This window comes from Capra hircus, chromosome 21, assembly GCF_001704415.2.
Source record: "Capra hircus breed San Clemente chromosome 21, ASM170441v1, whole genome shotgun sequence".
Classification (NCBI taxonomy): Eukaryota; Metazoa; Chordata; class Mammalia; order Artiodactyla; family Bovidae; genus Capra; species Capra hircus.
This window is the reverse complement of record NC_030828.1, coordinates 31,393,238-31,405,866: the sequence shown is the minus strand read 5'-3', so window position 1 is coordinate 31,405,866 and position 12,629 is coordinate 31,393,238. Positions and strand designations below refer to the sequence as shown.

Below are 12,629 nucleotides of genomic sequence, written 5' to 3'. Positions count from 1 at the left end.
ATGGATAATGTTTTTCAGAGGACAAATAAGATCATATACATGAAAGTATTTCGTAACATAGAGATTATGGGTGTTATTAAGATTAGTATAAAGAAGAAATTTCTTCTTAGACCATGTATCAGTACTTCTAGAGTGTACTTATGTAGCGGTGCTATGGATAAGACGGTGAATGGTTCCACAACAGCCCTCTCTCATAAGGGTGATGTTGTGCTTCCTCACGGTTCAGTATGATAGCTTCTAGCCACACATGGCTGTTTAACTTATTAAAATTAAGTTAAATTAGTTCTTCATACCAAAGCTCCTTCACTCTAGGGCCTGTGAGCCACAACTGCTGAGCGTGTGTGCTGCATGTATTGAAGTCCTAGAGACCCTGCTTAGGAAAAGGAGTACGTCAAGGCTGTATACTATCACCCTGCTTATTTAACTTATATGCAGAGTACATCATGAGAAACGCTGGGCTGGAAGAAGCACAAGCTGGAATCAAGATTGCCGGGAGAAATATCAATAGCCTCAGATATGCAGATGACACTACCCTTATGGCAGAAAGTGAAGAGGAACTAAAAAGCCTCTTGATGAAAGTGAAAGAGGAGAGTGAAAAAGTTGGCTTAAAGCTCAACATTCAGAAAATGAAGATCATGGCATCCGGTCCTGTCACTTCATGGAAAATAGAAGGGGAAACAGTGGAAACAGTGTCAGACTTTATTTTGGGGGGCTCCAAAATCACTGCAGATGGTGACGGCAGCCATGAAATTAAAAGATGCTTACTCCTTGGAAGAAAAGTTATGACCAACCTAGATAGCATATTGAAAAGCAGAGACATTACTTTGCCAACAAAGGTCCGACTAGTCAAGGCTATAGTTTTTCCAGTGGTCATGTGAGAGGTGGACTGTGAAGAAAGCTGAGCACCAAAGAATTGATGCTTTTGAACTGTGGTGTTGGAGAAGACTCTTGAGAGTCCCTTGGACTGCAAGGAGATCCAGCCAGTCCATTCTGAAGGAGATCAGTCCTGGGATTTCTTTAGAGGGAATGATGCTAAAGCTGAAGCTCCAGTACTTTGGCCACCTCATGCGAAGAGTTGACTCATTGGAAAAGACTCTGATGCTGGGAGGGATTGGGGGCAGGAGGAGAAGGGGACGACCCAGGATGAGATGGCTGGATGGCATCACTGACTCAATGGACATGAGTCTGGGTGAACTCCGGGAGTTGGTGATGGACAGGGAGGCCTATTGTGCTGTGATTCATGGGGTTGCAAAGAGTTGGACACGACTGAGTGACTGAACTGAACTGAGAGACCCTGCTTAGAAACAAGAGAATCCACCACAAGGAGAAGCTACCACAACTAGAGAGTGGCCCCCACTTGCTGCCACTAGAGGAAGCCTACGCGCAGCAATGAAGACCCTGTACAACCAAAAATAAATGAAATAAAATGGTTAATTTTTTTCTTAAGTCCTGCATTCATACTAACTGTCTTTCAAGTGCACAATAGGTACATTTGGCCAACAGCCACCAGGTTGTACATAATAGGTATGGAACATTCCCATCATTACCAAAAATCCTGTTGTCAATCTCTGCGTGGGAGAGACTTGTGATAGTGACTTGTAGGAATAGATCAGAGAAAGCAGTTTTTGAGCTAGGAACTTAGGGAAGAATAGGATTCTTCTGGAGGTGGGGCAAGTGTTTCAGAAGGAATTAATAAAAGAGCATTTGTAAAGACACTGAAGCAGGGAAAGCAGGATTTAGATCCAGAAAGACCTCATGCATATAGAGCCAGTGTGGTAAGATTAGCCCTACATGGGAGGAATCCATCTTCCTCAATTGTAATAGGAAAAATAAAGGAGAGTGTGGGTGAAATGCTCACATGCGTATAGATTTTCGGCAGAAAGTAAGGATTTCCTTGTTCCAGTAGCTTCCATTTTCTCTATGAAATGTAAAACCTTCTTATATGAAAGTAAGGGGGAGAAGGAAAAGAGTGGAATTATGAGGAGATGGAGCAATATATGAAGCCTTCGTGGAAGAGAGCGAGAGTGAGCAGACCTGGACAAACTTATTAGTAAGATTCTGAAGCCATAGTCATACCAGTCTTTTGTATGGTATGAGTTTTTCTCAGTATCAGAAATGGAAACAGCTGGCAGATGTTCACTAATCCAGCTAAATTAATGTTTGCAAGACACCGAGAGGGATGCCTGGCCTACTAAATAATTGTTGGTGATTGTTACCCTAACTGGGGGTTCGCTGTAGGAGTAACAGAACAACAGAGAGGGAATGTACCACACGTTTACAAGGAAGTGATTATAATGAAGGCCAATGGAACCAGTCATAGGTAAAAATGGAAGTAGGGTAACAGGGAAATGGCATATGGAGGGAAAGTGGAGAGATCTAGGATGGTCTCTGGTGAGTGTCTGTTGGTAGGATGCTCAGGCGAGTAACAGGATAGGAGGAGAAGATTGCTCAAAGAATGAGGTCTGTGAAACAGAAGAAGTAAAGAATCCTATGAAATATGTGTTATTTTTGTGCGTGCTAAGTCACTTCAGTAGTGTCTAAGTCTTTGCGACCCCATGGACTGTAGCCCGCCAGGCTCCTCTGTCCATGGGATTTTCCAGGCAAAAATACTGGAATGGATTGCCATGCCCTCCTCCAGGGGATCTTCCCAACCCAGGACTGAACCCACATCTCTTATGTCTCCTGCATTGGCAGGCGGTCTCTTTACCACTAGAGCCACCTAGGAAGCCCCAGGTATGTTACGTGTTATTCTTGGTGAAAAGCAAGTAAAAACAAATGCTCTGTTGTCTAAATGACATCAGCAGTGACAGGAAATCCCCAAATTGCTTGTAAACTGGAACATGGGGAATTTGACATTCTGAGAATTTACAGTGCTTATAATTACCCTAAAGATTTACATCAAAATATGAAAACCTGCTCAGGCTCCTCTCCTCATTTTCTCTGCCATCATACTCTGACCTTTCCCCATCATCAAGTCTGTTCTAGTGTAAGAGTAACGCAGAAACTGATGGCAGCAAGTGCTCCAGCTGATCCTGTGGACGGACAGTACTGTCCTCTAGGTCTGTTTTGTGTCACAAAGACTAGATTGGTGTTTGTGAATATAGAGTAATACCGGCCTTAGGAGTGGTTTGTTTTTCTTTTCCTTAGGTACTCTATGAAGCAGCTTCTAATATAATAATGAAAGTAACATTTGTTTAAAAGTGTTCTGGAAAGTAAAATATTGTAGCCTAATTCATTCATGTCATTCTTCTCTTTTATTTTGTATCCAAGGCTTCAGCGGTTAGCCAAAGATCTTCTAAAACAACTACAAGCACAAGACAGTGGCTCATGGGCAAACAATAAGGTTTCTGCTTTAGATCGGACCCTTGGTGAGGTCGCTAGAATATTGGAAAAAGAGGTATGTAATTCATCTCTGGCCTCTGGCCATAATCTCTATGTTTCTTTATCATTATGACGGGCCATGGTACTACAAGGCAAACTCTAAGTATATGTATTTCTCTGGTGTTTCCAAAAGCCAGTCAACCATTGGTGGATATTTTTTTCTTTTTGTTCATATGATATTGAAATTGTTTTTAGTTGTGTTAACTGAAGTCCTCTGTGGCAAAAATATATTCTTTACATTGTAGTTTTCTCAGTCATATTTTTCCTAACATGACATTCTATTTTAAATAGAATCAGAGTAATAAAGATATACAGTTTAAGGGCAGAAAATATAAGACTTTGAATTATAAAGCTCATAAATCACAGATTTTCACAAAACACTAGTTTCCTTCCTGTTTCCAATAGAAGATTTGATAGTTTTCTTTAATGACTTATAGTCATTAAATGTTTCAGTGACCGTTTAAAAAATCCTTAATGGTTTTAAAAGTATTTATTATTCACTATAGAAAATTTTAAAGGAACAAAGAAGAAGTAAAACTCCCTGTAATATCCAATATTGACATTTTATTGTGTTTTTTCTAATATTTTACTCTACATTTTTATAGTATTTTGTCTTGCTAATTTTATCATAAATATTTTATCATGCCTTATAAATTCTTTTTAACTGAATGAACATATCACAATTTATACAATTTATATCACTTAGGTGGTTTCTAATTTTTTTAAGATGATGTTCATCTTTGTTTATTAGCTGCAGTTTTTGTTTTCTTGATTTAAACTGTATTGTGTTATATTTTATATATATGAAAAAATGTAATAAAAATTACATAAATGCAGTGGGTTATGATTTCATGACCAACCCAAGAACTAAGTTGATCCCAGTGTATTTATTATTTATAGTTCCCATTGGATTCCTTCCTTACCCTATCCCCCTGCCTCTGCTCCCTTTCAGGAAATACTGTATAGAATTAAAGGGGTATCCTTTCTTTGTTTTATAAAAATAGTGTTATTGATTTATCACATAAATATATATTTAATTAATATGTTATTTTGTTTTGCTTATATTTGGCCTTTATAAAATATTACACTGCAGACTTCTTGATTTTTTTCAATCAAAATTATGGCTCTTAAGTTTTATTTAAGCTTATAAATGTAGCTATTTTTCATTTATTTTTTCTGTTGTACAGTGAGTACTACGTTGTGTTAGTACTACTATTTTTTATATCATTCTCCTGACAATAGATGTTCATTTCAGGATTTGATATGTGTGTGTGTGTGTATAGACGGGGGTGATTGGATAGAGGGAGAGAGGTAAGGGGCCGTGCTGCTCAAACAATTTCTGTATTAGAACAATTCAAGAAGAATTTCTCTAAAGCAGGGAAGGAGCCTCAGACTTTAGTCTGCATCAGAATCACCTAGAGGACTTGTTAAAACACCTTGGATTTCTGATTCAGTAGATCTGGAGTGGGTCCCAAGAATTTGTGTTTCCAGTAAGTTCCCAAGTGACATTGATGCTGCTGGTCCAAGGACTATACTTTGAGAGCTTGCTCTATTCTAGGCAATATGCCTCACGGGCAGAATTACTGGGTTTTCAGTCATATGAATAACCAACTTTCCAAGACAGTGCTCAGCTGCATTTTGGCATCAAACAACAACCCCTTTAGGAACTGAAAGCAGCGTACTCACTGTGACATGGCCGCAGAGCCACGTGGAGTCAGTTCTTTTATGTAACATGTCCTTTTCAAAGTGTGACAGCGTTCAGAAACTGGTAGTTGTCCAGCATGTACTGGATGGAATGTTTAGAGGTTTTATATGCCTTGGGGAAATCTCTAATTGTTTTAAAATTACAGATACTGATTATTTTCCTTTTGTTTTTAAAAAAGGGTACTTATACTTTGAAATAAAAGGCATTGCTTGAAGATACTACCATGTAAACTTTATCTTACGAATATTGTTTTAGATTGAAGTAGTCACGGAATTTTTTAGGAAAAAGTAAAATGATCTGTGTAAGAAAGGTATTCAGTCTGAAAATCTAGGTAAAGTTATTTCATTCACAAAGGGGCAATTTACCAGAATACCACTGATTCCTTATAATTTGAGGGAGAAAAATGTTGTCTGGCTCCCAGTCTAAATGGTCTGTGTCAGGAACCTTGCTGTAAAACTGTCCTCAGAGTATACACTGCAGGACCACCTAAGAGTCTAAACTTACCTACAATAAGATCCTTTTGCAACTTTTAGAACTAAAATCCTTTTTACTTTGCCAAGACAGACACACTTTATGTGAAATCCTGTTCATAGAGTTATACTGACATTTCAGTGTAATTCAGCTGATGGTATTTATGATTTCAGTCTAGGAATTATAAATAACCATTTCTTTTTGTTTGGAAAACTGCCTGGAGTAACAAAATCATTAGCGTCAAAGCCAAGTACCCAGTGAAGAATTTGAAGACAGCCTAGAAGTGACAGGGGTGGGACTGGTGGAACTTGGGCAAGCGCTCACTGAGGAATGGTGAGATTAATCTTGAGGTCTTTGTCCTCTTAGTTTAGACCTCAACACGCTGATGCTTTCTGTTACTGCTTCGGCACAGTTTCCCTTAGAAAATTTTTCTGAAGTTCTGAGAACTGTTTTAGGGCTAACAGGTTAAAAGTATGAAGCGCAAAAGTGCTCCTGTCACAAAAGAGATTTGGAGACTGAGGAGATCTGGGTATTTTTGTGCTTATTGTGTGACTCACGTTCCTTCTGGCTTCTTAGGTTCTCTGATTCCATTCAGAAATAAAACATTTGTAAGCTTTGTTGTGTGATTATGCTTTTTAACAAACTGCGCCACAAGCCGCTGCTTCAAGTATAGAATCTAATAGGAGATTTTCTCTTCACAAGGACTAAAGCCACCAAGGAGGAGCACACCCTGACATAATCCTGAACGGTCTCACCTGCCCTCAGAGACTGCAGGGAGAGTGCCTCTGCATGGTACAGAAGGGGTGACCATACTCCAGCCCTGGAGTAGGCTTGCAGTCCAAATTCTCACAACCATACTATTTCAAATGTTGAATTGAGTGTAAAGTAGCCCCAGATTGATTAGTAGCATCGCCTAGGAACCTGGCAGAAAGAAATGCAAATCCTAATTGGAAGAGGACACCTTTATCCTAGGCCTCAAGGCATTTATGTGAAGTAATTTTATGAGAACAAGTGGCCACAGTCAGTCAAAACACAATCACAAAAGTAGATAAGTCATTATGAGTAAGCTCAAGCAGAAAGCAGAACTGCAAAACTTTATAAATACCAGTCATAGATCATAAAACTGTGTGTTGTATATGTTAGGAAATAAAAGGATTGAAAATATCTACAGGTATGGACCTAACAATAGTGACGCAGGAGGTAATTCAGAATAGTCCTCTCACTGATGACAGTTAATAAAGCTAAACAAACTATAAGCTGGTTCCGAACTCCTAATAGAGTAGTAAAGAATTACTGGTCCAAGATCTGGGAACATGGCATTTTGGGGCTGGGTATAGTTGGTGATCCAAAAAAGGTGGATGAGAAGCTTGAGTAGTACTTTTAATAATATTGCAGAACTGATGGAGGAGAAACAGGAGCGTCTAGGGCTGTCAGTGCTAACACAGTGGCAAAAAGCCTGTGTTTTGGGTTGAGACTTTAAAGGACTGAATGAAGAGATAGGGTAAACAGAAAGTGTGCCAGTCACTGCACAGACTGCAGCTAAAGGTCAAACCATCTGGGTGGCTGGGGAAATCCTGATTATTGAAAAAAAAAAAACAGGGAAGTGATCTGGAATTGCTAATACCTGCAGGTACCTAACCAAAGCAAATAGAAAATCTACTCTGAAGGAAGATATTATAATAATCAACCTAAGCCTCAACTTATTTCAATAAGGTGATTTTAAAATATATTTTCTGGCAGAGAAAGATAGTTAAGCATATAAAAGGCAAGACAACATGGATAAAAATCAATAGAAACAAATAGGGACTCTAGAACTATGCTTACTGTGTTCAAGGATATAAGTATTCATTTTTTAAAAAAAGTATAGCACATTTGAAAGAAAATAGAAATTTGAGAACTGAATGTTTTTGTAATTAAAATTACAAAACCTGTAGATGAAATAACAGAATAAACCAACTGGAGAGAGAATTTGTGTACTGTAAGATAGGTCATAGGAAAGAATCCTGACTGAAGCATGGAGAGAAGATATGGAAAATACAGAGAAGAATGTAAGAGGCAAATAATATATGGTGAAAATACCTAATAGTTATTCAGAAGGAGAGAAGTAGAAACATTATTTGAAGTAATTATCATTTAGAACTTTCTAAAACTTATAGATCAATCCACAGATTCATGAAACCAAATAAAATTCAAGCAGGGTAAGTTAAAAAGAAATCCACAGTCCACAGACATCATAGTAAAATTGAAGAAAATCATAGTGCAAGCCAATCTCATTCATGAACTTGGATTCAAATTTCCTAAGCAAATTTTGGTAAACCAAATCATGCAGTGTGTTAAATGAATAATATGTAACAACAAAGTTAGGTTTATTCAAGATATGCAAGTTTAGATTATTGTTGGAAAATCAGTCATAGCTTATGTTAATGGAAGAAAAAGATCATCTCAAAGATGCAGTTAAAAAGCATTTGATAAAGTCATCACCAAAGCAATTCATGATGGTAAACCAGGAACAGAATGGAATTTCCTAATCTAACAAATTGTATCTGCCCCCCAAAAAAGCATAGCTGATATCATAAACTATTAAACAAGTTTAACAAAACCACTAGATACAAGGAGAGTATATAAAATTGTATTATGATGTCATCAAAAGAATTAAGTATGTAAGATTAAATCTATCATGTTCATAGATTAGATTTTTTTGTATCTCTTACTTAAAGCTGCAGAAATTAAGATGGTGTGCTGTTGGAGCAAAGATGGAGAAAAAGAAAAATATAAACAGTCCTATTCTAATGTGTATGCTTGATGCATGACATGTGGGGGATTTGTTTATGTATATATGGAAAAAGGAGGTGGGGTGAAGCATTAGGAGAAAGTATGGTCTATTCTGTGAATGATGCTATGGTGATTAAATATCCTTATTTTTAAAAACTGAAACTTGACCTTAACTCACATCATAAACAAAAAATTCTAGATTGACCTAAATGTAAATGAAAAAATAAAATTAGGAAATAACAGAAGAATGTCTTTTTGACTTTGGGGCTTTGCCTAGATAAGAAAAGTACAAAAAAGACATTAATCATAAAGGAAGGTGTTAATAAATTTGCATTAAAATAGGAAATTTTATTCATCAAGAGACTCCAGGGAAAGAAAAGAATAAAAAAGAAGCAGAATGGGAGAAGACATTTATATGTACAACTCACAAAGAAGAGTATCCAGAGCATATAAGGAATTCCTACAAATTAATGAGGAAAGAAAAACCCCAACAACAACCCAATAGGAAAATGGTCAAGAGAATGGCATTCCAAAAGGAGAAATTTAAATAGCCAATAAATAAATGCAAAGATAGTCTCTTTCGGAGAAGGCAATGGCAACCCACTCCAGTACTCTTGCCTGGAAAATCCCACGGCTTGAAGGAGCCTGGTAGGCTGCCGTCCATGGGGTTGTGAAGAGTTGGACATTACTGAGCGACTTCACTTTCACTTTTCACTTTCATGCATTGGAGAAGGAAATGGCAACCCCCTCCAGTGTACTTGCCTGGAGAATCCAGGGGGGAGCCTGGTGGGCTGCCGTCTCGGGTCGCACAGAGTCGGACACAACTGAAGGGACTTAGCAGCAGCAGCAGCAGTTCCAGTTATATGAACTTCAAGAACAGACAAAGCTAACCATATTGTTTTGGAATGTATACCTAGGTGGTAAAACTATAAAGAAGATTTGGGAAGTATTTCTCATAAAAATCAGGATAATGATTGTCCAGAGAGGAGAGTGCTTGGTATGATCAGGGAGATTTACCGAAGGGGTTTCCAGATTCTTCTTTTTTCTTGACCAGATGATGATGTTATGCTCAAATTACTCTTCAAATTGTGTTATGTGTTTTCTTTTTTTTCTTTTCTGGCTTTCTATATGTTATGTTTCACAATAAAAATTACACTGAAAGTTCAAGTTAAATTGCTTCAAAGACACTTTTGTTGCACAAATGTTTAATTATTTCAAATAAGAGTTTTTAAAACATTCTTATAAATGCAAAGGCACTCTCCTCATTCTTGCCATTGTATTAAATTTGTTCTAAGTAAATGTGATTTGTATTTGCATTGACTTTCTCAGTACTCTGCCACACTGAACATTACATTTAAGTTTGGATAGTAACAGCATCCCACAAGCTTTCTGTGGTTTATCAGTAACATGAGACATTTGTATGCTGTTACTATAAGTAAACAGTTTAAGCAGATGGATTGGACATGGATTTTGTCCAGTTGCCTTTCCTGACTTTTTTAGAATCCTGCCAAATTTAAATAGGGATTCAGCTGTAAGTCTCTTCAACCTTAATAAGTAAACCACATAGCTGACAGCATTCATAATTTAACTGAATTGAGAGATGTCAAAGCATAATTGACTTTGTGATAACCTATAGCACACCCTGCCATGCTTTGGTGCTTTTGAAGTTCATCCTGCAAAATTCCACCAACAAAAAGCTATAGAAGATAGAAAAGTAGAAACTCAGCCTCACCCCATCCTCTTCTTTCCTGCTTTTCACCAACTGAGGTTTGTGGCTATTCCATACATGCCTAGACTCAAAGAAGATAAACCACTAATCCCTAGGAGCTTTTTCACCCCAATTGTGTTCAGGTCCTGCTGGACACTGCCTCTTGTCCAGACTCCATGGTTGCGTTAGGTTTTACTTCTCTTATTTTCAGCTGGAACTCTTCAGTTGTGAGAAACTGAAAAACATTCAGTTGTAGGATCCTTTCATTTCGATCGCCTCACTTACAGTGTTCTCACTTTATGGAGTTTCCTCATAGCAGCTGCCTAATAACTGTATGTAGCTTGTATGACACCCACATTTTGTCAGAAGGTGTCAAGTATATCATATGGCCCAAAGTAAAATGAAAATGTTTCTCATACCTTCTTCAACTCGCTTGTTTTAGTCAACTAAATGGAATTGTTATTTTAAGAATCATGCGGATCTTTAATATGTACGTGGTTTGTGTTTTTTTTTGTTAAAGAAACAGTGAAGGAAAGGGAAGAAGTGTTTATATATATTTTGTTTTAGGTGTGGTTATATACGTATGTACAATTGCCAAAATTCATCAAACCAAATACTTAAATCTCTGCGTTTTATGTTAATTATCTCTCAGTAAAAAAAAAAAAAAGGTGATCATGACCGCAAAATAGTATATGTTATATTTCAGACGATGAGGCTTGCCTTTATAAAAGCACACTATTTAGTCATCTCGTCTGAAATCACTTACCGTGGTTTCTTTATGAAAAGTCCTCTTTTAAAAGCAAATAAATTTGTTATAAAAATTCAGTTATGAATATTTGCACTGCTAGTTTACAGCAACATTTTATATGACTTGTGATATTTTCTATTATGATTATGCAAATTATCTCTTTGTGGACTACTCTTAAATTCTTTTTAAGAACCTCTTAATATAACATAGAAATTTATATAAAACAGACTTGCATAGAAAATTAATAATTATAACAGCAAAAAACCTGCTGACTACTCCTTGAGAAACATCATTGTCAGCATCTCAGAACCCTCCAACCCACCTACATTTATTTTGCCAATCATACATTTCTCTTAATATTTGGATAAATTATTACTTTGGCGTTTTGGAGACCACTTTTTTTTATTTTATGATTTTGTCCCCTAAAGGCCCATTCTTAAATAATATATGTTAGTTTAAACATGTCTAGTTTTGAACATTATATAAATGGAATGCTCTTCTCTGTAATTTGATGTTTTGCTTCTATCAAGATTATGTATTTAACAATTTATGTTGTTGTAAGGGGTTTTCCCATTGTTATATATTGTGTCATTATATAAATATACCACAATAACATTTATCCATTTCACCACTAATGGACACTGGGTTGTTTTGATGAAATAAGTGCCTCTAAACATGTATCGCTGAACTCATGTGCAAGAATTTCCCTAGGGAGTGGAATTCCTGGGTCATACGGTATGTATATCTTTAATTTTTCTTGATAATGCTATATTGTTGCCAAAATTATTACAAACGACTTACTGCCAGCAAAGTATGAAAGTCCTTTCTCTCTTTCTAGCACTTGATGTTATCAGACTTTAATTCTTGCTGATCTTGTAGGTATGCAGTACTCCTTGCTGTAGTATAGTGCGCATCTCTGTTTGCAGATAGGTTCGAGCACCTGTTTGTACTGCTTGGCCATTTGAATTTTTTTGTGGCATGCCTGTTCAAATCTTTTGCCCATTTTTCTACTAATTTATTTTTTATGTTCTGGTTACCAATCCTCGGTTGTCAAGTGTATTAAATACATATATTTCTGTTACTCAGCTGTCATTTTACTCTCTTTTGGTTTTTTCTTTTTTTAAAATTAAAATATAGTTTATATTTTTATAATATTATATAAGTTACAACTGTACAATATAGTGATGCACAATTTTTAAAGATTTTACTCAGTTTATAATATTGGCTTATTTCCTGTATTGTACAACGTATCCTTGTAACTTATTTTATGCATAATGGTTCATACCTCCTACTACCCTACCAAAATATCCCTGCCCCCGCCTCTCTCCTGTAACCACTGATTTGTTCTCTCTATCTGTGTCTCTTTTTTATTATGTTCACTAGATTGTTGTATTTTAGATTCTAAGTATAAGTGATATCATATAGTATTTCTTGGTTTTAATATGAGAAAAGTTATTAGTATTTTATGGTTAATAGTTTTTGCTTGTCTTTATAAACAGTTGCCCCATTCCTGAATCAAGAAGTCTTTTATATTTTCTTGCAGAAGTTTTCTAGTTTTGCTTTTACTTTTAGTTTATTATCCATCTGGAATTAATTTTTTGGCTTATTGTGAAGCTTAATTTCATTTTTTTCCATCTGGGTGCTTAATTTTTTGAGCACCATTTATTAAAAAAACTAGTTTTTCCCTGTTATTCTTTGGTGTCTCATCTATCATAAATCAAAGTTTTATAGATATGCATTTTTCTTCTATTTTTTGTTTTAATTTATTCTCTCCCCAGTTGTCTCTGATACACTGTTAAAACTGTCCATTAAATTCTTAATTTTAACCACAGTATTTTCCATGT

The 12,629-nt window shown here is 36.3% G+C and overlaps 1 protein-coding gene across 2 annotated transcripts in view; it reads left to right on the top strand.

Moving 5' to 3' along the window:
* Window positions 1-12,629, top strand: part of SCAPER (S-phase cyclin A associated protein in the ER) — a 400,712-nt gene that overhangs the window by 189,905 nt on the left and 198,178 nt on the right. For both annotated transcript variants that reach the window (XM_018066270.1, XM_018066269.1), the window contains exon 23: window positions 3,271-3,397. In XM_018066270.1, the coding sequence (XP_017921759.1) occupies window positions 3,271-3,397 (127 nt within the window). The remainder of the gene's footprint in view (window positions 1-3,270; window positions 3,398-12,629) is intronic.